The sequence below is a fragment of the Ovis canadensis genome, chromosome 2 (genome assembly GCF_042477335.2).
Source record: "Ovis canadensis isolate MfBH-ARS-UI-01 breed Bighorn chromosome 2, ARS-UI_OviCan_v2, whole genome shotgun sequence".
In the NCBI taxonomy this organism is placed as follows: domain Eukaryota; kingdom Metazoa; phylum Chordata; class Mammalia; order Artiodactyla; family Bovidae; genus Ovis; species Ovis canadensis.
Window position 1 is genome coordinate 175,268,674 of NC_091246.1, and position 27,430 is coordinate 175,296,103.

The window sequence follows — 27,430 nt, forward strand, 5'->3', positions numbered from 1 at the left end:
TTTTACAGATTAAGAGTTCCAAGAAGCCAAAAGCCTATTCAAGGAAAAATAATGAGTCTCATAATAGGGTTCTTTCTACTACTTCTCTCAAGCATATCTACCAGATCTTTTCTCCATCCCCCTTCACTGGTCTCTTCCCCCTAAAGACTTACCTATGTAGTCAAATGGCTCCCTGTCCTCTGGCTCTTGGTTGAGTGTGATCAATAGAGAGATCAGAAAGAGAGAGTATAAAATCAAAATAATTCATTCTCTAATCTCTCTCTGAAGAGTCTGCCCCTCTAAAAAAGGCCAGTAGCTCTTCTCACACTATAAGTAGCCTCTTAGATGATTGCTGTGAATGCTGTTCTTTTCAAATTTGGTTGGACACTAATGACATTTAAACCTTTTATATTTGTCCTGAAAACATACACAGACAAGTTAAATATAGATGTCTATCTGTAAGCTCAATATTTCTCAGTTTCAAGTTGCTGATTTACCTCATCGCCATTTTCTCCCAGGCTAAAAAACAGCAATTGTTTCTTTGCAATCTGTAACACTTTGTCATGCCTGACTATGGTGGGGGCCAAGTTGTCATATCTCATAATGATCATTTATGATCTTGTCAGTGAGATATGGGATATTTGGAAAGCTTCCTGTTCTCTTGCCTTTTAAATTGTTTGATTTAATATTTAGCATCTGGGTATTGGAAATATGTTGTCTGGCTTATAAAACTGAATATTTTTTTATTCCTTGATTAGTTCAAGCACTTCTACCAATAAAGTGCCAGTAAAGTTTCAAGATAGAAAAAGGCATATTTTAGTCTCTAAATTCCCGACACATAGCTTTAAGTCAATTGTAGTTGTGGATTACTGATTTAATTGTCCATGTATGAGGACACACATCACTTCATGGGAAATAGATGGGGAAACAGTAGAAATAGTGTCAGACTTTATTTTGGGGGGCTCCAAAATCACTGCAGATGGTGACTGCAGCCATGAAATTAAAAGACACTTACTCCTTGGAAGAAAAGTTGTGACCAACCTAGATAGTATATTCAAAAGCAGAGATATTCCTTTGCCGACTAAGGTCCATCTAGTCAAGGCTATGGTTTTTCCTGGGGTCATGTATGGATGTGAGAGTTGGACTGTGAAGAAGGCTGAGTGCCGAAGAATTGATGCTTTTGAAGTGTGGTGTTGGAGAAGACTCTTGAGAGTCCCTTGGACGGCAAGGAGATCCAACCAGTCCATTCTGAAGGAGATCAGCCCTGGGATTCCTTTGGAAGGAATGATGCTAAAGATGAAGCTCCAGTACTTTGGCCACCTCATGCGAAGAGTTGACTCATTGGAAAAGACTCTGATGCTGGGAGGGATTGGGGGCAGGAGGAGAAGGGGATGACCCAGGATGAGATGGCTGGATGGCATCACGGACTCGAATGGACGTGAATCTGAGTGAACTCCGGGAGATGGTGATGGACAGGGAGGCCTGGCGTGCTGCACTTCGTGGGGTCTCAAAGAGTCGGACACGACTGAGCGACTGAACTGAACTGAACTGAGGACACACATGATATTAAGTGATAGTGTCAAGAAATACATTATCTTAATTAACACTATTATTTTGAAACATGAACCTGTTCATAGGTTCAAGGTTAAAGCACCTGAAAATAATGTCATAATGGTGTATTGCCACAAAACATGATAGCATGTGATTTATGATGACAAAGCTTCTGTGTTGTAAATTAAAATGCTGATTAAGCTTGCAAGGTACAGTATTTAAGAAATTATAATAAAAATGTTTAACACAGAGATGACAAAACATAATTGTGGATTTCACTTCTCTTTTCCACATGGAACTCTCACCAGTGAAATGTCTAAAGTCAGCTCAATTCTTAGTAGAAACTACTGTACTCTGAAAGTAACATGCATAATTATAGACTAATTGAATGTTTTTTTTCACCTTTCTCTGTGTCAGCAGAAGTAAAGAAGTAAACTACTAAGCTCAATCAGTATGAAAACTTACAAAGTTGCCATATAACGAATTCAAAAAAAAAAACTTTCATTGTGATAAGAATAACTATTCCTATCCATAAAAAATAGCTATTTTAATTTATGTTTAACTAATATAATTTATTTTTCATTCTTAATGATTTATCAGTGTTTACTATTTTGTTCATGAAAAATATGATGCTGAATAGAAAAAGGGATTGAAGAAATTGCTGCAGTCCCTAACTTAAGAAGCATATATATAATAATAAGAGCAGTATATATACATATACATCTGACAATATCAAATAGTTTCTCCTATCTCTTTAACCAAGTTAGATTTTATATATACACGTTAATTCAGATCGTAGCTGCTTTGGGTCTGAAATAGCCTCAAATCATTTAGCAAATATGTGGCTTTGGGCTTATTTCATAAACGTATTAAGCTTCAATCCTCATCAATAAAATATAAACTGAAATAGTAATCACCACATAAGTTAGTGTGAGATTAAATTTGGTATGATACATACAATATGTACATATCCTTTATATCATAAGCATTCAGGAAGTGTTAACTATTCATAAGAGTTAACTACCATTGCTCACGGAAAAAAAAATTGTAAAAGGATGTATGAATAGTGAGTGATGAAAACCCTTGTGAGTTCTGATAAAAAGTTTAATAGAGAGTCATTAGTTTGCAGATACTTCTCTAATATTTGTATTCTTCATCTTTCTTGCTCAAAATATCAAAAGTATTATGCTTTGTCTGGACAAAAGCAGTTGATCTTAGCTGGTCTCCCTAAATTTGCTTGTATCTAATCTACTGTCTACATCAGAGGCAGAATAATCTTTAAACTACAAAGCAATAATGACATTGGTATGCTTAAAAATTAATAATTTACTACTACTTTCAGAACAGACTCACGTCCTTGGCCTATAGGAAGGAAGGCCCTATATATCTTCCCTTCTGTCCTTTCTCACCAGGCTTCTCATGGGATCTTCTCCCCAGATGTCTGAGTGATAATCATGTTCACTTAACCTCTTATCCTTTTATCAGCACTTCCTCTTCCCCCTTCCTCTCAGCTTTTGCACCATGCATCCCCACTGTCAAAAGTTTTACCTTCTCTTTTCATCCAACTACCTATTCATCCTTACTTCTCTCAGGAAAATCTTCCCAGGTAGAACAATATAGAAGTTATTATTTTCTGCTGCTGCTGCTGCTAAGTCACTTCAGTCATGTCCGACTCTGTGCGACCCCATAGACAGCAGCCCACCAGGCTCCCCTGTCCCTGGGATTCTCCAGGCAAGAATACTGGAGTGGGGTGCCATTGCCTTCTCCGTATCATTTTCTAGTAATGTTTATATCATAAGTAGTAATATTTCCCTTATTTTGTTGATTTAAAATGTTTATTGAAATTTAAGCAGATATAAATCTTACAACCTGACTCTTCAAAAAGGAACAAAGTAAAGCAGTCTTATTTGGCTACTGTTTCTGTAACAAGCTTCTCCGGTGGCACTAATGGTAAAGTACCTGGCTGCCAATACAGGAGACAGCCGGTTCAATCTCTAGGCCAGGAAGATCCCCTGGAGGAGAAAATGGCAACCCACTTTAGTACTCTTGCCTGGAGAATCCCATTGACAGAGGGGCCTGGTGAGCTACAGTCTATGGGGTTACAAAGAGTTGGACTTGACTGAAGTGACTTAGAACATGTGCACCTTATAACAAAGTACCATTGACTGGGTGATTTAAACAACAGGTGTTCATTTCTCATGGTTCCAACTGAGGAATCAGAGCTGAGCATGCCAGCATGTTTGGCTTCAAGTGACAGTCTTCTTCCTGGCTTGCAGTGGCTCCTTTCTCGCTGCATATCCTCCCATGTAGAACAAGAGACATTTTTACTTCTTCCAATAAATACACTGATCCCATCACAGGGCCCTCACCCTCATGACTTGATCTAACTTAATTACCTCCCAAAGGTTTCACCTACAAGTATCACATGGTGGGTTACAAGGTTAAGATTTCAACATGTGAATTTCAGTACTACACAAACATTCAATTCATAACATTATTTTAGGTGATCCTTTATACTCCTGAAATATTAACTATGGAATAAGATGTTATTCCCAAAGAAATACAAATGAGGAATATTAAATTAAACTTTTACATTTGCTAAGAATCATCAGTCTTTTCAGATTTCCTATAGGGCAAAAACTCTGGAGGAGGGCATGGCAACACACTCCAGTATTCTTGCTTAGAGAATTCCATGGACAGAGGAGCCTGGTGTGCTACAGTCCATGGGGTTGTGAAGAGTCAGACGTGACTGAGCAACTAAGCACAGCACAGCACATAGGGTAAAAAGTCCATTTTAGCATTAGTTTTCCCCGTTCTGTAGTTGTGTGTGTGTGTGTGTGTGTGTGTGTGTTTGGAGGGGTGAAAACCACTATTATACAGCAATGTGTCTTGCACTTAGATTAATAAAATTGTTCTAAGCACAGAGCACAGAAGAACATATAGAAAAATTCTCTTGTCCCTTTGTAAAATAAAGTGTTTTAATATGTGACAGATCAAGAAAGACATCTTTTTATCATCTTTAAAGGAAATAAATTTTGGATATAGTTGCTTTTTTTAAATTAAACTATTAAAATGGATTTTACTTAATCTCAAGAAACTTTAGATAGCTCATGTGTCTGTCAATTTGTAAAGATATATATATATATATGCATATATATATTTAATCCAAAATGATTAGTTAGATTTGTGTGGTAAGATTATTATTTATTTTAGTTTTGTGCTTTTCTCTGTTTTATAATTCTTGCTTTTTAAAGTGAATTCCCAACCAGCAGCATCAGCAACACTTGGAAGTTTGTTAGAAATGAACAATCTGAAGTTACAATCTTAATTTAGTGAATCAGTATATAAGTTTTAACAAATCTCAAAGTGAATTGTATGTACATTACTACTTGAGAAACATTGCCCTATAGAATAGAAATTACTTATATAATTAGAATAAAAATGAATTGTTTCTATAAGAGAGTAATTGTCAGTTAATTAAGAATGGATGAGGGAAAATTTTGGAAATTAGGAAGGTGACATTGTTAATTATCTCACAATAATTTAGAGTTTGATATAGGATGGAGTAGAGAAAGAGGACTATTTTTTTAAATTGTCACATTCTCAGGATTATCAGTTTTCTTCAAATCACATTAATTTTAGTGGTTAGCAAATGGTTTAACCCTAGAATGTTTTAATTCCTAAGAAGGCAATATGTGGCACTGTGAAGGGTATTTGTTTCTTCAGGATCATTCCCATTCAGGCATCATTCATGTGAAAGTTCCTTTATAATTTATTTATTTTTTCTGATTACGGGAAAAGTAATATAGCCAGGTCTCTGTTTAACATATTTAATACCTCAAGGGCAAAGAACCTAATTGATTGATTTATTTCTACAAAAATATTCCTACTGAGTTTTCTTAGCTTGATTTTTATATAAAAATAACTATTTTATGATAAACCTGGAGCAGAAATTACAAAAGTTACTATTTAAACTTATCTATGACAGGTAAATTGGTCAAATATATCCATATATAGCAATATAAGATAGTCAGAACATTTCTGCATATATCCTTATAACAGCCCTGTGAAATTGTTGAAACATGTTTTAATCACCTCCATCATAAAGATGAGAAAGCTGCATTTTTTTTTTTTTAAAGTAAAGCACTTTCCCAAATCCACTCTCCTCAAGAATGATCATGCTTCCATTTGCGTGTGGGCCTAATGAGCCCTTCCCATTATAACACAATGATTTCTAAAACAGAGATAATTGAGTAAATTCTGTATCTGTGAATTGGATGTTGATTATCAAGCCCTCCTGATTGTGATGTTGCAAGGCAAAAGCTAATTTCTTTATTCAAAATATACTCCAACATCACCACTTATGTATTTTGTCCACAAAAAGGAGACAAAATTTCTTCTAAATGAAACCAAGCAAAATAAACTATATCAATGCCTTGAAAGGTATTTGAACATTTTGCTGTCTTCAGTTCAGTTCAGTCACTCGGTCATGTCCAACTCTTTGTGACCCCACGAAGTGCAGCTCGCCAGGCCTCCATGTCCATCACTAACTCCTGGAATTCATTCAGACTCACGTCCATCAAGTCAGTGATGCCATCCAGCAATCTCATCCTCTGATGTCCCCTTCTCCTCCTGCCCTCAATCCCTCCGAGCATCAGAGTCTTTTCCTATGAGTCAACTCTTTGCATGAGGTGGCCAAAGTACTGGAGTTTCAGCTTCAGCATCATTCCTTCCAAAGAAATCCCAGGGCTGATCTCCTTCAGGATGGACTGATTGGATCTCCTTGCAGTCCAAGGGACCCTCAAGAGTCTTCTCCAACACCACAGTTCAAAAGCATCAATTCTTTGGCACTCAGCCTTCTTCACAGTCCAACTCTCACATCCATACATGACCACTGGGAAAACCATAGCCTTGACTAGATGGACCTTAGTCGGCAAAGTAATGTCTCTGCTTTTGGATATGCTATCTAGGTTGGTCATAACTTTTCTTCCAAGGAGTAAGTGTCTTTTAATTTCATGGCTGCAGTCACCATCTGCAGTGATTTTGGAGGCCCCCCCCCCAAAATAAAGTCTGACACTGTTTCCACTGTTTCTCCATCTTTCTGCCATGAAGTGATGGGACCAGATGACATGATCTTCATTTTCTGAATGTTGAGCTTTAAGCCAACTTTTTCACTCTCCACTCTCACTTTCATCAAGAGGCTTTTTAGTTCCTTTTCACTTTCTGTTGAAGCAAATTATTACAGACTTCACTTCTTTAAGGCATAGAGTCCTTTCTTTCCCTCTTCTTTTGCATGTTTACTATTCAGTTACTAAAATTATATCTCATCTCCTTGCTAGAAAAGGAAATTCATATTGGTTTCTCTCTTCTAGAAATCTGAGTACTTCATTCACCTAAGAGGTATGCTTAAATTTTAAACCATCCATTAGATCATTCACTGATTTTCTAGAGTTCAGAGGAGCTATTTGGATAGGTCCCCTATTTATTAGATTTAGAAGCAAAAGTTAAGTAAAAATGACTAGACAACAAATATGTCTATTTTCTGATTTATCTTGTTCTTCTAAATGCTGTTGCAGTCATATATACTTAATGTTATTTCTGAAAATACTTCTTTAAAATTTCTGGCCTTTATTTTAAAAATTCAGATATGATTTACATACATTAAAATTTAAATATTTAAATTGAAAAAATCTTCATATTCATATGCACATTATCTGTGAGTCATCATCACATCAAGATAATGAACATATCAATGAGTTCTACAGATTTTGTTATTTCCTTTTTTAATCCTTCTTTTCCCACTCTACTCCTTCCCACTCTATCCCCAGAAAGCGTTGTTGTGTGTTTTTTTTGTTACTACAGATTATTTCTCATTTTGTAGATGTTTAAATGAATGGCAGCATATACTTTATACTCTCTTTTGTCTGGCTTCTTTCACTCAGCATGATGATTTTGAAATTTATCCACAGTGTGACATACATCAATAATTCATCCTTTTTATTTCTCAGTAGTATTACACTGAATGTGTTAAGGAAAATAGTATATATGACTCTTGTCAAAATGGTAACTGAGACTTTATTCAAAACTATCAGGATAGATATAGAGATTACTGCAGTGGTGTTTTGCAGTAGAAGACAGAGACTGAGTTCAACTCTAAATAGAAGGAAAAGTAGACATTTAAAGCCAGAGAGCAAACAGGCTGTCAGTGGATGGACAATTACTAAGAGGAAATGTCAGAGGTCAGGGAAAATTCTGGATAAAGTGACCTAACATGATTCTTGGTGAAGAGAGACTTAGGTGATCAGAATTTCTTCCAAAGAACACCCAGGGCTGATCTCCTTTAGGCTGGACTGGTTGGATCTCCTTGCAGTCCAAGGGATTCTCAAGAGTCTTCTCCAACACCACAGTTCAAAAGCATCAATTCTTTGGCACTCAGCCTTCTTCACAGTCCAACTCTCACATCTATACATGACCGCTGGAAAACCATAGCCTTGACTAGACGGAACTTAGTCGGCAAAATAATGTCTCTGCTTTTGAATATGCTATCTAGGTTGGTCATAACTTTCCTTCCAAAGAGTAAGCATATTTTAATTGCATGGCTGCAAACAGCATCTGCAGTGATTTGGGAGCCCCCCAAAATAAAGTCTGACACTGTTTCCACTGTTTCCCCACCTATTTGCCATGAAGTGATGAGACCAGATGCCATGATCTTAGTTTTCTGAATGTTGAGCTTTAAGCCAATTTTTTTTCCACTCTCCTCTTTCACTTTCATTAAGAGGCTTTTTAGTTCCTCTTTAATTTCTGCCATAAGGGTGGTGTCATCTGCATATCTGAAATTATTGATATTTCTCCCAGCAATCTTGATTCCAGGTGTGCTTCATCCAGGCTGGCATTTTGCATGATGTACTCTGCATAAAAGTTAAATAAGCAGGGTGACAATATACAGTCTTGATGTACTCATTTTCCAGTTTGGAACTAGTCTGTTGTTCCATGTCCAGGTCTAACTGTTGCTTCTTGACCTGCATACAGATGACTTGCCTACTTTCTCAGGAGGCAAGTCATGTGGTCTGGTATTTCCATCTCTTTAACAAGTTTCCACAGTTTGTTGTGATCCATACAGTCAAAGGCTTTGACAAAGTCAATAAAGCAGAAGCAGATGCTTTTCTGGAACTCTCTTGCTTTTATTATGATCCAGTGGATATTGGCAATTTGATCTCTGCTTCATCTGCCTTTTCTAAATCCAGCTTGAACATCTGGAAGTTCACGGTTCACGTACCATTGAAGTCTGGCTTGGAGAATTTTGAGCATTACTTTTGCTAGCATGTGAGATGAGTGCAATTGTGTGGTAGTCTGAGCATTCTTTGGCATTATTTTTCTTTGGGGTTGGAATGAAAACTGACTTTTTCAAGTCCTGGGGCCACTGCTGAGGTTTTCAAATTTGCTGGCAAATTGAGTGTAGCATGTTAACAGCCTTATCATTTAGGATTTGAAATAGCTCAACTGGAATTCCACCACCTCCACTAGCTGTGTTCCTAGTGATGCTTCCTAAGGCCCACTTGACTTCACATTCCAGGACGTCTGGCTGTAGGTGAGTGAACATACTATCATGATTATCTGGGTCATGAAGATCTTTTTTGTATAGTTCTTCTGTATATTCTTGCCACCTCTTCTTAATATCTTCTGCTTCTTTTAGGTCCATACTGTTTCTGTCATTTTTTGTGCCATCTTTGCATGAAATATTCCCTTGGTATCTCTAATTTTCTTGAAGAGATCTCTAGTCTTTCCCATTCTATTATTTTTCTCTATTTCTTTGCATTGATCACTGAGGAAGGCTTTCTTATGTCTCCTTGCTATTCTTTGGAACTCTTCATTTAAATGTGTATATCTTTCTTTTCCTCCTTTGCCTTTAGCGTCTCTTCCTTTTTCCGCTATTTGTAAGACCTCCTCAGACAACCATTCTGCTTTTCTGCATTAATTTGCCTTGGAGTTTTTATTGATCACTGCCTCCTGTACATGACATGGATGTAGGATGTCATAAACCTCTGTCCATATTTCTTCAGACATTCTCTCAATCAGATCTAATCCTTTGAATCTCTTTCTCACTTCCACTGTATAATCATAAAGGATTTGATTTAGGTCATACCTGAATGGTCTTGTGGCTTTCCCTACTTTCTTCAATTTCAGTCTGAATTTGGCAATAATGAGTTCATGATATGAGCCATAGTCAGCTCCAGGTCTTGTTTTGCTGACTGTATAGAAAATACAGTATGATCTTTGGCTGCAATGAACATAATCAATCTGATTTCGGTATTGACCATCTGGTGATGTCCACATGTAGAATCTTCTCTTGTGTTATTGGAAAAACGTGTTTGCTATGACCAGTGCATTCTCTTGGCAAAACTCTGTTAGCCTGTGAACTGCTTTGTTTTGTACTCCAAGGCCAAATTTGCCCGTTACTCCAGGCATCTCATGATTTCCTGCTTTTGCGTTTCAGTCCCCTATAATGAAAATGATTTCTATTTTGAGTATTAGTTCTGGAATGTCTTGTAGGTCATCATAGAACCATTTAACTTCAGCATTACTGGTTGGGGTATGGACTTGGATTACTGTGATATTAAATGATTTGCCTTGGAAATGAACAGAGATCATTCTGTCGTTTTGGGGATTGTACTCAAGAAGTGCATTTCAGTTTTTTGTTGACTATGAGGCCTACTCCATTTCTTCTAAAGGATCCTTGCCCACACTAGTAGATATAATGGTCATCTGAGTTAAATTCGCCAATTCAGTATTCTTGCTTTGAGAACCCCATGAACAGTATGAAAAGGCAAAATGATATGACACTGAAAGGTGAACTTCCCAGGTCTGTAGGTGCCCAATATGCTACTGGAGAAGAGTGGAGAAATAACTCTAAAAAGAATGAAGAGACAGAGCCAAAGCAAAAACAGCACCCAGTTGTTAATGTGACTGGTGATGGAACTAAAGTCTGATGCCATAAAGAACAGCATTGCCTAGGAACCTGGAAGGTTAGGTCCATGAATCAAGGTAAATGTGCTTAGTACATGGCTGAATACTCCAGGAGGACCCTGTGCAGACACCCAGAGTTCTGTTTCTGTTGCATTCTCTTCTCTATCACTCTGCCTTGTGAGATCTAACCATATCACTCTCCAGTAACTCCCATCACTCAGCTCTGTGCACTCAGAGAGTTCCCTGAACTCTGCTGAGTCCCTGTGCACTGCCTCACTATTCGTCACTATCTCAGGTTATGAACTCTGGAGGTTATGGGACTCACTTGGTTTAGTTCCTGTTACGCAGGAATCACTGTCATTTCTTACCTGATATCCACTTTGTTGAAAAGCCTTGTTTTATGTATTTTGCTTAGTTTTTTAGTTGTTTTATTAGGAAGGGAAATCTAGTCCCTTTTACTTCATCTTTGTCTGAGTGTTTTAAATTTTTATTTCTAATGCATGGATAACTTGTTAAATCACTTGTGTTGTCTAAAGGAATAACCTGGATCAAATTGTATTGTGTATTTTATATACAGCTCTGAAAGCTTAATGAGTATTTACTACATATCTAATGATTTCTTAATAAAAATGTTTGATAGTAATAACAGTTAATCTCATATTTTTGTCTTGATTTTGGTTTATAATACTAAAAGTACAGAATTGCTTAAAGTGAATGACTATTAAAAATATACTTCAAAATATTAAGTAAGCACATTACAAAAGGTAAGGATGATTATGATATTTAAAATAAACCTTAATACAGTCAGTGAAATACATTTTTATCTGATTATTTCAATTGATTAAAGTAAACTAATAATCTCTTTTTTGAGCAAAAACATATGCAGATAGTTTCATTTTTAAAAATACGATATTTTACTTTATTTCAGGTGATTGTCAAATCTGGGCCAGGAACTTTTCTCAGTCTGGCTGTATATGACAATTATATCTTCTGGTCAGATTGGGGAAGAAGAGCTATCTTGCGTTCTAACAAGTACACAGGAGGAGATACAAAAATTCTTCGTTCTGATATTCCACATCAACCAATGGGTATCATAGCTGTTGCTAATGATACCAATAGCTGTAAGTTACCATAGAAAGCAAATTTATTTCTTAATTACATAATCTCTCAAAAACATATATATATTTAAGTGATACTTAGTTGGATTTTGTTTTCTTACTGTTTCTGGCGCTACCAATCAGGCTTTGACCATTGAATATATTGAAATTATCTGAATGTTTTATGGAAATTTTATAGTTCTTAATTTATCACCAGAGGAATGATTCACTTTTAATTATTAGTTTCTGAATATCTATTTCACACTTTCTCACTCCTCTTATTTTTGATGATTCAAATCAGGTTGTTTCCAAGAAAATAATACTTGTTTTACAAACAAGCTTTGCATCTGGCTTAAACATTTTTTTTTTCTAATCACTGGAATACCTACAAAATTGCAGTTTGCAGTGTTTGTGTAGCTTCTAGAGGTACCAGTGTATTGAATGACAAATATGTTAGAAAATGTAGAGATTTGTTACATATTTTTAATTGTACTTATCATTTGGAATCTTTAGATTTTCATAAGTCCTGAATCTTCCTTGTTCATGAGATATTTTGAGAGATTGAGGCTGTTTAACAGTTCACTGTTAATCTATAGTAACACAGTACGGGGATTCAGTATAAAATGTCACCAAGAAAACCTCTTCATTGCAGGTGAACTTTCTCCATGTGCATTATTGAATGGAGGTTGCCATGACTTGTGCCTTTTAACACCTAATGGAAGAGTGAATTGTTCCTGCAGAGGGGATCGAATATTGCTGGAAGACAACAGATGTGTGAGTAAGTAAAGATGATCAAGATGTGTTGTAACACATAACTGCTCAAAATGGCACACATGGACACTGGAATTGTTTTAGCATATGTTTGAAGTTGTACTCTCCTCCAATATTAGAGACCCTGTTGGCCTATGTCTCTATTCTAAAAAGAACTGTTTACCATTCTACCTATAGCACCATGTGATAGGTAATAATAACCCAAAGAGTGATGAATGTTGTATCCTCTGATTATGGCTGGAAGATGTTGGGTAAACTGAAGAAATACCTGTACACAATGATATCTGAAAATTTAGGAGTTATGACTTTAAGAATTCAGTCAATAGCAAAATTAATTAAAGCCAGAATAAACCAGTGTACAGGCAGTAGCTTAGTAGTGAACCCACTCACAGTCGGTCAGAGTATATAAATGAGAAAGAATGGCTCACACAATTTATTTGTAGTCATTTCTGAACTGTTAATTAAAAATGTAACATTGCAGCCTTGTGTGATGTTTATACCTCCCAAAGGCATTGCAATCTTTAATTAGTACCATTACAGTATATACTTATTAACAGCTAAGTTTCCCAAACTGTTTCTACTGTAAATAACGGTTCAAGTGTTCTAATATCGTCATGAAAATTATCCAGCAACATAAAAAGGGTTAATTTCTCTTTAACATCAAAACTAGTTGTGAGTAAGAAATACAAGAGAGAAGCATTTTGGAAAATTAAAATTGGTTAACTCTTACGATGTGTTCAGTTTTTTTTCCTCACCTGTATACTCATCTCATATCTTTCATCTTAGAAAATCAATAGAGTTGGATATGTCTACATTATAAAAATAAGAATCATAAGCTGAAAGTATTTTTCAATTGCACCTTTTGTCTTCTTTCAGTCTTTGTATACCAGAAGGATCTTCTCTTCTGCCTGTTCTTTATTTTAATACAAACAAGTGTGATTCTTGGAGCTATGTACATTTGGAAATTTTTTTCTTATACAAACACTCTGACATAGTTTTTTTAACCAGGAAAACTACTACACCTAATGCAAGAACATATACATATTTTCTCACTTTGTATATTGGCACATAATCCAAAAGGGCATTTCTTAGCAAAATAAGTAAAAGACTTTAAGAATGTGCTGAGGCAAACAAGGGAGTGATGTAATTGTCCAGTAGATAGTTAATTTCAATAATTCGGGCCACAAATTCCAATGTTTCTTCATTCCGTAACACTTCCCTGAATTTCTCAAGCAATTGCTTAAACTCTCTATTTCAGTTTGCCTTTGTGGTTTCAACTGTAATTGTCTGGATCCGACGCCATCTGTAAGCCTGGAGTGTTAGCCATGCATTAGAATCACTCATGTTTCTTTCACAGGTCACTACAGGCCAATAGTAAACCAATGCCTCTAGTCAAAACAGCAAGGCTTATTTGTAGACAGTAGATTCCTGTCCTTGCAGCAAAATAGATTAAATACATCTGTCCCTACTAAGCCACCTGCGTCTCACTATTGATGAGAGGGAATGAATCAGACAGAAAACTGTAGTGTTAAAACAAGCATAGTTGTATTCACGTGGAACTGCAGAGTGATACTGGGTTCTTCAGAGCCGACGAATCTTTACAGAAGTATCTTGTATCCATTGTGCATTCATATTGAAATTCTGTGGGCCAGCAGAGAGATTGAAAAGTAACTCTTGGCTTCTTCTTATCAAATCTATCTTTGGGAAATGATGATGTTTCTGGAATATCAGGGTCCACATCTGAATTAGTTCACCCAGAGCAGTTTATGAATGTTAATGGCAACATTACAAGGATGAAAGGTTATTTACTAACACCTACTTGAGGGCAAAGGAGAGAAAACCATTTGTTGTCATAACTCTTGAGAAAAAAGATTAGGCAATTCCATTTCACACGACACTGCTAACCTTACTAACACCCGTAACAGAAACAAGAATAGCAAATATAATTAGATGAAGCAATTACCTTGTAAGAGAATGGAGGACAGCTGAACCACAGTTTTTGTTTCTAGAGAGAGGCAGAAAATACTCAATACTATTTCTTCAAACATACCTAAATAAGAATTGTGCTCATACAATATTTGTTTTTTTGCATAATAAACCATATTTACTGTACATATTATCATCTTTTCCTCAAAGGTATGGTGATTATAAAACCAAAATATGGCATTTTCTATCATAGCAATTATTTTTCACTGGAAATGAGAAATTAAACAGTATGTGTTTAAAATAGACAAAACAAGTTAGGAATGCTAATGGACTCTCAGTAAAATGGATGAATTTTATTCAGTTCATGATCTAAGGTGATTGTGGGCAGTAAGTCAGCACTCTTCTTAAAGATAATAATTATTGAAAGTGAGTGGTATTTTTAGACTCTTAATTTCTTGTTATTTCCTCTAAAATGGCATTCTACTTTAGCTACTGACTAGTGAAATTTAGACTGCACCAAGAAAAACAAAATTAACTTTGGAGAGGGCTGCTATCATTTACAAAGTTAAATTATGTCATTAATAGGTAGATAGACAGAGAAAATATAGATATTCTGTAAAAATGGTTACATTCTAGGAATAATAAACAAAATACTGGGAACTTCAAAGAGTATTAATACCTATTTAACTGAATATTCCTGAAATAAATCCTGATAGCAAATTATAAAATTAAACTATATTTCCTGCATTAGTAGAGATAAATGAGTTCTAATTACCTCCAATATAATTAATATGGTTTGCTTTCCCTATACTGTTTTTCTACAAGCAATAGATTGAGTGCTGGGCTGTGCTAAGTCACTTCAGTTGTGTCAGACTCTTTGCAACCCTAAGGACTGTGGTAGCCCAGGCCCCTCTGTCCGTGGGATTCTCCAGGCAAAAATACTGGAGTGGGTGGCTGTGCTCTCCTCCAGGGGATCTTCCTGATCCAGGGATCCAACTCGCATCTCTTACATCTTCTGCATTGGCAGGCGGGTTCTTTACCACCAGCACCACCTGGGAAGCCCAATAGACTGAGTATATGCAAGCAGACAGCACAATATGCAGCAGAAACGTTGCACTCCAAAAGCTTGCTAGTAAATCAATTGTTTAAGAATAAAAATAAAGGAGTGGGATAGTTTGGGAGGTGGGAGGCAGGATCAAGAGGGGCAGGACATATGTATGCCTAAGGCTGATTCATGTCGATGTATGGCAGAAACCAACAGAATATCATAAAGCAATTATCCTCCAATTAAAAATAAATACATTTTTGAAAAATGTCTATTTTCCCCAAGAGAGATCATTCTAGAACATATTGGCATTCCAGGGATGAAATCTAGCTATAGAAAAGCTTCTTTGTACTCATGGCTGTTTTGTACTGACAAGTTGCTCAAATAACAAAAAACTCGGACTTTAAATTTCTTATAAGAATCCTGGCATTTAGAAGTGGGACAACACAGCAGTGGTTAACTGCAGCCCATAAGCACCTGCTGCATGTGCTTTTCAGTTTATCTTTGTCCTCTACCAGCACCCGCTACAGACTCCCATGCATTTCAAGGAGTAGGTACTGATCACTTGTGGCAGGAAGAGAGGGTCTTCTCCCTGGCACCTCTCACAATGTGAATAGCACAAGAGGCTCTGTCTATTCTATAGAGAATAATTTCAGCAACTCTAGTACTTCTTAGTGATAGAAATTGTTACAGAGATTTTTTTCAGCAGGTAGTTGGGGAGGAAGGACATTTGGAGGAGAGACTTCAGTGAAATGAATCAATTCAAGGCATCTAAGATGAGAACTCTATATGCTAAAAAATTTCAGTGTATTGAAGAATATATGAGATTACAATAAGAAAATACAAAAGCACTATCAGTATGTACAGAGCTTATTTAACTGGCTCTTTTTAAACATTTATTTTTAGGATAAAGTGCTAAGCAAGATGCATAAATAAGGTCACCCAGATTTAAGCCCCTCCTTCTTTCCACACATGTACAGTCACCAAATAATTAACAAAATCCACAAACATACTTTAGACACAAAGATAAAGTTAGGCAACTTATGAACATTTGTAAAGGGAGCTTGAAAACAACACAATAAAAGTGTCCTTCTTAATTTTTTTTTGTAAAGGAATTCCATAAACAATTGCCCTTTATTAATTTTTATTTAAGCAAATTTGTTTATTTTTATGTTTAAGATTAAAGGAAACAATTGCTATGACATCAAAAATGTTTGTTATTACATGAAATATTGACCTTTTTACCTTTCAGCTAAAAATTCTTCCTGCAATATTTATTCAGAATTTGAGTGTGGAAATGGAGAATGTATTGATTATCAGCTCACCTGTGATGGCATTCCTCATTGTAAGGATAAATCAGATGAAAAACTGCTCTACTGTGGTAAGTTTTCAGTGTGTGATTTTCTCATCTAAGAGATAAGTTTGCAATTATTTTTATAGTTTTTGGTATGATTGTCTCCATTTGGTTTGTATGTATGATTTTCTTACTGCCTCTCATTAACATGTAGATTAACAATTGATTTGGCTTGTTCTTATTCAAATTGGGCACCTTATTTCCTACCCAATACACATGATATTAACTGAGGAATTTCCTAATATTTTCCATGCTTGAAGTATAAATTTAAATACACAGGAGCCTGTTTTTGAGCTCCCTAGTTATTCATCATTAGCAAAAGGTTTTAGGCTTACATTTGAAGATGTCAGAAGTATTAGTTATTGGCTGGATATTGCAGGTTTAACCTGCAGCAAAAGTCCACCATCAATCAATGGTATATTGTTGTATTGGTATCAGGGTCTTATTCATTCTAAATAATTTTGACTCTCGGATTATCCCAGGGTTATTGTCCTTAGGTACAAAGGCTGATTGCTTTAGCCCTGGTGTCCATTAAGTATGGAATTCCACCAGTTGTGCCTCTGTAGGTGACACCAAATAATAGTCAACCTTTCCCTCTCCCATAGAAATATAAACAGGCTTTTGGACTCTATAGTAAGCAACTGTTACTTGCCTTCATTTCAACAATATTTTTCCTGAAACCATGCATCTATGCAATCATTAATAGTTGATGTAGAATTGATCTAGAATATTTCTAAAGTAGCCTGATTTATTCTTATGCTGTATAGCATTGGTATTATATGCTCTTCAAAATTTAGGTATCTATATCTGGAATTGTTGTATTTGGTTTCTGTATTTCTCTTTTGTTTTATTTCTTGTCAAAGAAAGTTAAAACAAGAGTAAAGTGGATTTTGGGAAATTCACAAGAAGATTTTTCACTCTTTCAATTGCAGAGTAAACATCCTTGGCTAAAATGATAATCAAATGTAATTTGTCTGTAATCAACATGTAACTAAATCTTAGGGAATTTACCTCAAATGTTGTATTTACCAAAATCAATAGCTATGTCCTGTACATCATGAAAATATTAAAGCATATAAAAATGTGATAATGATCAGCTTATAAATCCACATTGTTATGAATTGGCTTGAGACTATATTTCATATTATTTTTATCTTCTTAGAAGGCAGATAATATTTGACTAAAAAGGGGTTAACAAGCTTTTTCTGTAAAGGGTATGATGCTATTTTGTGGTTTTGTGGGTCATATATGCTTTTGTCACATATTCTAGTGTTTTAAACAATCTTTTTGTAAAAATCATTATTAGTTCCAGAGCCAGATAAAATCAGGTTCACATGCAGCATTTGGCCTGTGGACTATAGTTTGACAATTCCAGGCATAGATTCCAGATTTTAGAATCACATTTGAGTTTAAATGTTTGTTCCCAAATCTACTAGTTTGTGACTAGAATGAGGAAAGGCCATTACTTCTCCTATATTTTAGTTTCTCACTACAAATCTTCCCTGTTGGCTCAGCTGGTAAAGGTTCCGCCTGCAAACCCAGGAAGACCTGGGTTTGATCCCTGGGTCAGGAAGATCCCCTGGCAGAAGGCTTGGCAACCCACTCCAGTATTCTTACCTGGAGAATCTCCATGGACAGAGGAGCGTGGAGGGCTACAGTCCATGGGGTCGCAAAGGGTCAGACAGGACTGAGCAACTAAGCACAACACAGCACACTACAAAGCAAACCTAGCTGGAATGGTGGTTGGGAACATTAAATAAACATGTGTATATTTACATATGCTCAGTATAGAGCCTGGCGCAAAAGAAGCTTTCAGCAAATGACAGCTATTATTATTGTGAGTGGTACCTTCTGCCCCAAATCAGAAAATGTCAGGAGATTCTGATTAAGGTAAACAGATTTCAGAAGGCAATTATTATTCTGCTTCAAAAATTCTAGTAAATACTTTAAGATGATTTTTAAGAGAAATTTATGGATAAATAGGTGATCCCTTGAATTCACTGATTCCGGAATAAATGTTTTGTTTGACACTTATTTTTCTTGATTTAAAATACTTGTGGGGTGCAAAGGAGATAGGGGATAGGTGTTGAAGTGTCCTTATTAGTTTTGAGGTAGAGATTCATTTCTTCAGAAATGAATATGTGATATAAGTTTATTTCTGTCCTACCTGAAATGCCAGAAGCAATAAAGTGGGTATAATTTGACGAGATCTCCAAGTATGAATCATTGAAGTTAAAATAGTCAAAGAGAGTTTTTTCATAGATATTCTAATCCAGAACTTGAATGCCACACAGCACCTGTTCTTTAGATCCACAATCTGGTTATTGTGAATGAGATCTTATCTGTGATCTTCTTTTTGTAAAAATATTTCTATAAGCCCTCCAAATATGTGTTTTCACTTTTCCATGTAAGAAAACAGAAGTTGTCGAAGAGGTTTCAAGCCCTGCTACAATCGTCGTTGTGTTCCTCACAGCAAGTTATGTGATGGTGAAAATGATTGTGGAGACAACTCTGATGAATTAGACTGTAAAGGTAAACACATGCCACATCAACCTAGGAATATTATCATGCTAAGTATTTCCCAAACTCTTCTACAGTGTAGTCCTGAGAGTTCTGGAGTTTCACCTTTTTGATATATAACCCTAACTAACATCTATGGACCATGCTTTGGTCAATGCTGTTGAAGAGAGTTATTAGACTCAATTGAAAATTGATGACTATTTTTCTGTTTCTGGTTTCTAATTCTTTCTTTGCTCACTTCAAGATTCTTTCTCACCTTTTCAGTTCAAACTCCCTATTTGGGACATTTCTACCAGAAAGTATAATACTAAATTTACTGCCCCAAAATGTTCCCCTTCATTCCTTAATCCTATCTCCTACATGTGATTTCTTCATTTTCCTACTTATTGGAAAGGAAATCTTGGTATTTTTCTTTGTTCCTCCTTCCACCATGCTTTATTAGCCACATGCCCAATCATCAACAAATCTTCCAATTCTTTGAAATATATTCCCTTTCAGTCTACTTTGAGCCTAGCTTAACATGGTAAGCTTAACAGCCTTTTAATTGATCTCCTTTTGGAAATCAATTGGAAAGACTGCTACTCTTTCCAATAAATCTGAATGTTTAGTCATGCTAACATAATTTAAAATTTTCCCATGTTAAATTTAAAATTTTACCATGGAACACATCAGCAGCCACACTACCTGGAATAGAACCCCAGCCCTAACACTAACTGAGAAGCTTTGGATAAGGTACTTAACCAACTGGTGCCTCAGTTTTCCAAATTATAAGAAGAGACAATAGTTAAATAAGTGTATCAGTATTAGAACAGAACTTGGCATATAGTAAATGCTATGAAAAGATGTAAGTGCTTTTTTTTTTTTTTAAGTATTCCTCAGGTAAAGAATCCCAATATTTGCAGAATAAGTGACAAGTTTTTAGTCTGACATTTATGGTCTCCTAAAATCTGGACTCAACAGATCTTTCCAAACCAATTTCCCATTAACCACCTTTCCATTTATTGAAAATACTTTATTGGGTGAAATTCTTTAAGAATAGAGACATAAAACTTATAAGTTCTATGTGTGCCCTCAATTTAGATCAAACTCTAAGTGAAAGATAGTCATTTAAATAGGTAAAGATGAATATGAGGTGCTATGACTGCACTATTAAGTTTTTTTTTTAACTTGGAGGTAACCTGAAAGGCTTCATAGACTAATGTCAAAGTCTAAAAACAGTGGAATGATTTCAAAACAAGAGAATTCCAAGTGGAGGGACCAATATTGAAAACTGAAAGTAATTTGATGATTAGAGCCAGATTGCATATTGAGGAGTGTCAACAAAAATGAAGTAGTTAGAAGGAACTGGGATATGAGGGTGTTTTCTGGTGTCATGTTATAGAACATGAACTTTATCTTGTAGTCACCAGAAAGGGAAAAAAAAAAAGAGGAAAAAAACTGATGTTTAGAATTAAAGCTATAATACTGAGACCAGAAGGACAAAATAGAAGGCTGTTACTGCAGTGAACGCTAGGAATAAAGAGGAGAAAGACAGAAATAACAGAATTTTAAATGGTAGCATAACAGGTATTTTGGGGTAAGAAACATGGGAATAGAGGATAGGCATGTGTTGGGGGGGGGAGGGAGGGGATGTTCCTAGGTGGTGCTAGTGGTAAAGAACCCCCATGCCAATCCAGGAGACATAAGAGACTCGAGTTCAGTCTCTGGGTTGGGAAGAGCCCCTGGAAGAGGGCATGGCAAACCATTTCAGTATTTTTGTCTGAAGAATCCCATGGACAGAGGAACCTGGTGGGCTACTGTCCATGCAGAGTCGGACATGACTGAAGCATCTTGGCACGTGTGTGTGTGTTGCCTGCTTTAAAAAATTTTTTTTCATTAATTTTTAAATTTATTTTTGTGTGCCCTTTGTTGTGTGAAACAGGGATAAGTTAATAAGAATGGTCCACATTCTGAGGTTGGGGTACCTATAGACATTCAAATGGAACTGTTCAAAGGTTATATATATATAAGCAGAGATATGGAGCTCAGATAGTAGGTTTAGATCAGAAGAATTGATCTTGGATTTCTTAAAGAGAGAGAACTCAAAGGAGGTATGAAATAGCAGTTGTTTTAGGAGAATGCGTCGAAATGACCTATTGAAATTAAAATTGAAGACACTAATAAGGAAATGAAACATATACCATAACAGTAATAAAATGAGCTTCATAAGAAATTATTTTTTTTAAAGAAAGGAGGATAAATTAGCATTACAGAGAAGGCAAGAGGGCAGGCATAGACTGGAAAGTCCACTATACTTGGCAAATAGATACTAATTCCTTGGTTACCTTAAAGACTTAGTTCAGTGGAATGGGAAAGAAATACCAGATTGCACTGGATTGAGACAAATATGAATGGTGAAAGAGTAAAGACAGTGAATTCAGACTATTTTTTAAAAAGATTGATGGTAGAGAAAAGATGTATGAAGTCCAGTTGTAATGAGAAGACTATAAAAATTTAAGGAAGAAGGTAGAATGTGTACAAATTATTTTGTAGCTGATAAAGGATTGAGAAGTTACTCTGTTGTCTTAGAGAATATGATCTTGGCCAAACACTTGAGAAGCTTACCATCTAAGTTGATACTGTAGTTTAGGAAGAGCCAAGTACATTTGAAAGTTAACTGTAGTTTTGTATTATCTATAAAAGACTAAAACTGATAAATTGTAGTAAGACATTGGTAGTTAGTAGAGAGAAACAGATAAGCGTTTGGAAGAAAGGACAGGAAAGTAGAAAGAAACAAAATGGATATGTTCTATTAGTTATTATGCAAGGTAGAAAGACTATCATGAAAACAGTAAGCTGGGATAAAAATTAAAAGATAAATCTAGAATATGAAGGAACTGAATAATAGATATAGGAAGTAGATTTTAATATAAACTTCCATAGCAAAAGAAGCCATGTAAATTTAATGTTACTGTGGATTTTCTTGGAAAACGGTTTCTTTTAAAAAGCAGTAAGCAAATTAGTGCATTTGGGTTTATGAAATATAATACTCAGTACATGGTAGGTGTTTATTAAACTCTTATGTGGCTGGTTGAAACCATAAGTCTTCTAAAAGTATAGATAGGTTTCATTTTGCTTAATGACATCAGTATCAGCTGAATAACAATATAAATAATTCAAAATTTTATTTCCCCCTTTTTAATCTAAATTCTTAGTTTCTGTGTTATAACCATCTCAGCCATATACTTGGAGACAGAACCACCATGTTTGAGACTCAAGTTTTTGTCAAAACATTTATTTTGTGATAATAATAGTGTGGTATGACAATTGGATATCTTGTGAAGCAATAACAACAAAATTGTATGCCTTGAACTTCTTCCTATATAATGTAGTACATTTGAAACTACGCATGCTCTAATAGATGCTGTGTTACATACTATAAATTAACAAATTTAAGTAAATGGTCTAGCTTATATAGGATAAACAAATGGGTAGCTTTTTAGATGAAAGCTTACTTATTACATTTTCATCGTTTAGATTTGATTTTCCTCTCATATTAAGATTGTTCACATGGTATTTTTTCATGCCACAGGGGAAATACTAACTTGGGTACTTTTTCCATAAGCCAGTTTCTTATAAAGCATTAATTCAGATGTATGTCCATCAAACACATGGACACTTATAGCATATAAAAGGTCATGAAGGTAAAGGAACATAAATAGGCTTAGGAAGAATGAAAAAAGAATTATTTCTCTAGTCACTCACTTTTTCTATAATCATTGCCACTTGGGGACACAGTGCTTTGTTGTGTATATATACACGTGCACACACAAATCATATGCTATTGCCCAATGTAAATAAAGCAGAAAATAACAAAATTTAAGTGGTACAATAAAATATCAATAAATACAGAAAGATTTTAATAGGCTTTGGAGAAAAGCTATGGTGGAATCATCTGAAATACTATTTGTTTAATTTAGATGTTAATAGCAATTAACTTTTTTTAATGGCATATAGTCAAAGAATCTATTTATAGAAATATTGTAAGGAATTATTTTTTATCTCTTGTCTTCAGAAGCAAAGTGAAAACCCAAATCCTCATCAATCTTTTATTACTGCCTCTTTGTAATACTCCTTTCATAACTGAGAGCTGAGACATCAAGCTGTCTGGTGGGGATCTGCGGAGTTGTTCAGAAAGTTTGTTACTCTTCATTCCTCTTCTATTTGAGTGAATAGATTTCTGGAGATTGCATCATATCCCTCCTTCACTCCCTGTTGAGATGAATATACTCTCTCTGAAAAGAACTTCCTTGGGCCACCTGAATACCTTTACGTGGACTGGAGAAATAAGCACTTCTAAGGCAACCTAGAGGAAAGGAAGCTGGTGTTGTATTTGTTTTGTTTTCCTCAAATTCATAGGAAAACTTTGAAGATTCCACAAACAACAAGCTAAAGGAAAAGGATAAGCCTACCTGGAGGAGAAATCATTCTTTCTGGATTCACATACCCTTGGAGCCTAAGCAGTATATGAAATAAAAGATGTGGTTTGAAAGTAAACAGAAGAGATGTGGCAGTACATTTAATATATTTTTTCTTGTCAGCTTCCCCTTTGCTACAGGCTGGGTAAGGGAGTTGGAAAAACAGTGAGTTAGCTTAGTTATAAGAATCATCCTAAGAACCAGGAAAAGACTGATCAATTCCATATCTTTACTATCAAATTAAATATTTTAACTAACATGGAGAGAAGGAAGTGGATTAAATAGGAGAATTAAGAAAGTATATGAAGGAAAGAAAGTATATTCTTTTACTTTTTCTCTTGCTACTACTTTTGAACAACAATATCCATCAGATCTTCCTTTGAGGTGTCTCATTGCTATTCCTGATGTCACTCACAATTTGTAGGCTTTATTATTTTTATTTTGGCACTATCTGGAGGGAAAATGATAGTATTTCTCACTCGGTTTATCTTTATTTGGACTACATTATTTTCTCTTCTCTTTTTCTCCAGGGCTTTTAGCCTGAAAAAAGTTGTCAGAAACTTTTCATATCCACTTGACAAATTAAAGATGCTATTATCTCTTTCCCTCAAACTCACCCTAGGGTGAAACAAATTTCAGTACATGACTGACCAAAACAACATAGAAGGGAATGTGGCAGAGGGAATAGAAAGGAAGAGGTTTTGGCACAAGAAGATTTTGCTTACTAATTAAGTGATGTTTTCTCTGTTACCATGGATTTCTCCTGTTTCACAACTCTCCTTTCTTGTCTACAAGGGCTGGAGATGTTAATCCCCACAACCACCTTGCTCCTGCTGTTTATGGAATGGTGTAACTACTTAATATTCCCAATTCCAATACCACTTATCACCCTACATAATCTTTTAGCTGTTCCCAAACTCTAAGTCAAGTCATGGAATCTATGGAGATAGGATTAGGAGTGAAGACACAACTGGTTCCGATTTGCACATCTCACACACTCTAATATGCTCTCCTAGCCCTCCCCACCAAGATTCATTAGCTCTATTTTTCATTGCAAAAGTGGGAGAAAAAGTATTTCATCCTCTCTCCAGTTCTCCTGACTTCCCCCCCCCCACCCACACACCTCATTTTCCCCCTACCTTTCTCTTAAATATTATTGTCTAACCACTCTTCTCAACTTTAAAGTTATGATTTCTTTTCATCTAGTTAGATCAGAGTCCCTCTGTTTATGTTTTCTTCTTCCCAGAATTCTATCCAAGACCCATGTTCTGATTGCTCCACGTTTCCACTCTTTTCATTAGCCATTCTTTACACTCACTTCCACCTGAGAGTACTCACCACTACTTTTGAAACTCCATTACTGTGACATCCCTGAAACTCCAGTCCTAATTGTCTGAAATGCCATCACCCTGTTCATGGAGTCATGATTTACCCTCTTCTCTCTATCTGCCACCAATATCCACTCAGGTGGACTCCATGAAATGTACACAGACGATTATCTGTGGAAGTTTGGAGGGAGATGGAGATGGTGGAATGGACTGTGATTGTCCCAGTACATCAGCATTAGGATTCCTAGCATCCCAAACTCTAACTGCAAGTATAGATAAAATTTAAAGTGCATTGTGCAATAAATCTTTGTACACTTGATTAGGAATATTACCACTATCCAGAATATGGTTTCACAGAGAAATACATTCTGAAATATAGTGTTTATCAGGAATTTTTTTTGAAACACAACCTCTTAATAGGAGACTGCTGAAAGACAGCAAAGTCAGAAGCAAAATGTATATACTTATCATGATTATCTTCTAAATTATGTATTCCATTTACTATTTCCATGGAAAAATATTGTACTGAAAAGCAATAGAAAAGAATATGTTTTATTTAGCATAAAATAAAAATATCTATTTTTCCTCTTTAAAACAGTGTGTTTATCTCTACTTATAATGGCATTATCTTTTCACATAATAAGATGTTATTTTTAATGAAGAAAACAGTGAAGCAATTATAATTGCAAATTGTAAATAAAACATTTATTCTAATCATCATTTTAAACGTAAATAAGGATACAATTGCAAGATACAATTAAATATAAGAGCAGTGCATTTTGAAATACAAATGACATACATACCCTTGAGTAAAATTTGCATATTTTAAGATAGCATTTTAACCATTTACAATTGATATAATTTATATTTATAATTAAATAGGCTCTTTAGAGTATCAACACTAGAAAAAATGGCATAATCAAAGAGCCTTTCAGGTTGTTCATTAACATAATCAACCTGTGGAAATTTGAATTTGGAATAAAATTCTCACCTAAGTTAATCTGACACACAAAGCAAGCCATGCACCTGTTCACAACATATTGCGGGAAAACATTATATGGTAATGAATGTGTAAGCAAAGTAGAAAGGAATATATGACTAAGAATAAGCAATTCTGTACAAAGAATATATAATGATGGTAGCATATCAAAACTGATTTTCATCTAAGCATAGCAGGGAATTGGAAAGCCTTACTTTCCAATAACAGAAACAAGTCATACCACATTTATATGTTTCTTGGCGTGAGGCATCCATATTTCCTATACCAAATGTTAATGATATGGCTTATAAAGGAAGATAACGTAGTATGATGACTTTCTAGCAGTGCTAAACTATTTCATCTTTGAGTAATAAAGAAAACACACAGTGATTTCCTCCTCAGCTCTCTCTGTCCATCTCTTTTTATCATAGTAGGGAACATTCCACTTCTTAGCAAACAAGGTAGGGTTTCTCTGTACACACTCAGGCTTTTGCTTAGAGTCATAAGCCTAGTTTTTGTACTTTGTACTTTTGTACTTTTGCACATCTCACACACTCTAATATGCTCTCCTAGCCCTCCCCACCAAGATTCATTAGCTCTATTTTTCATTGCAAAAGTGGGAGAAAAAGTATTTCATCCTCTCTCCAGTTCTCCTGACTTCCCCCCCACCCACACACCTCATTTTCCCCCTACCTTTCTCTTAAATATTATTGTCTAACCACTCTTCTCAACTTTAAAGTTTTGAAGCTGAAAAGAAAGAGCATTTCAGCAGCATTTATTGTTTGTTTGTTTGTTTAGCTTAGTTTTGAAATGGAATGATCAGGTAAAATAAGGCACAGGCCTCTGCTTTCATGGAGCTTACAATTGGGGGGACAGATACCCAAGCAGACAATTGCAATGCAGTATCATAAGTATCACAACGCAGGGAAGACTTGTGTGACAGAAGAAAATATCTGAGGCATCTAACCCAAGCTTAGGATTGGGAATCATGGGTCAAGTTCAACTGCCCAGAGTTTAAAAAGCAAAACCAAACAAAATATAAGAATTAAAGCGCTCAAAATGTTAAAAGCAAGAAGCCATTATCTAGTTTACCTATCCATTTATTTATTTACCTATTTTTCTAGTTTCAACCTGTGCTTCTGTTGAGTTCCGCTGTACAGATGGGACGTGCATTCCGAGATCAGCGCGATGCAACCAGAACATCGACTGTGCAGATGCTTCAGATGAAAAGAACTGCAGTAAGATATTCCATTACCTTTTGTTTGTGCATGTCTGTGCACCTTTGACATTTCACTGAATAGTGTCCAACTTCTCACTGAACCTTGTCCAGAATTGATATGCAATTAACCCCTGTGGTGTAGGATAACTGCATATTTACTTCTTCAAATGAGGTTAGCATTTCTTGTTTCTGTGACCTACACAAAAGGCTCATAATCTTTGCAGATGAGGTGTTTCTCAT

General features: G+C 35.6%; 1 protein-coding gene across 1 annotated transcript in view; it reads left to right on the plus strand.

Annotated features, from left to right (window-relative positions):
* LRP1B (LDL receptor related protein 1B) overlaps window positions 1-27,430 on the plus strand; it is a 1,961,274-nt gene that overhangs the window by 1,595,069 nt on the left and 338,775 nt on the right. The window contains exons 44-48 of the mRNA XM_069573760.1: window positions 11,423-11,615; window positions 12,244-12,369; window positions 16,586-16,714; window positions 19,100-19,219; window positions 27,096-27,209. Of these exons, the coding sequence (XP_069429861.1) occupies window positions 11,423-11,615; window positions 12,244-12,369; window positions 16,586-16,714; window positions 19,100-19,219; window positions 27,096-27,209 (682 nt within the window). The remainder of the gene's footprint in view (window positions 1-11,422; window positions 11,616-12,243; window positions 12,370-16,585; window positions 16,715-19,099; window positions 19,220-27,095; window positions 27,210-27,430) is intronic.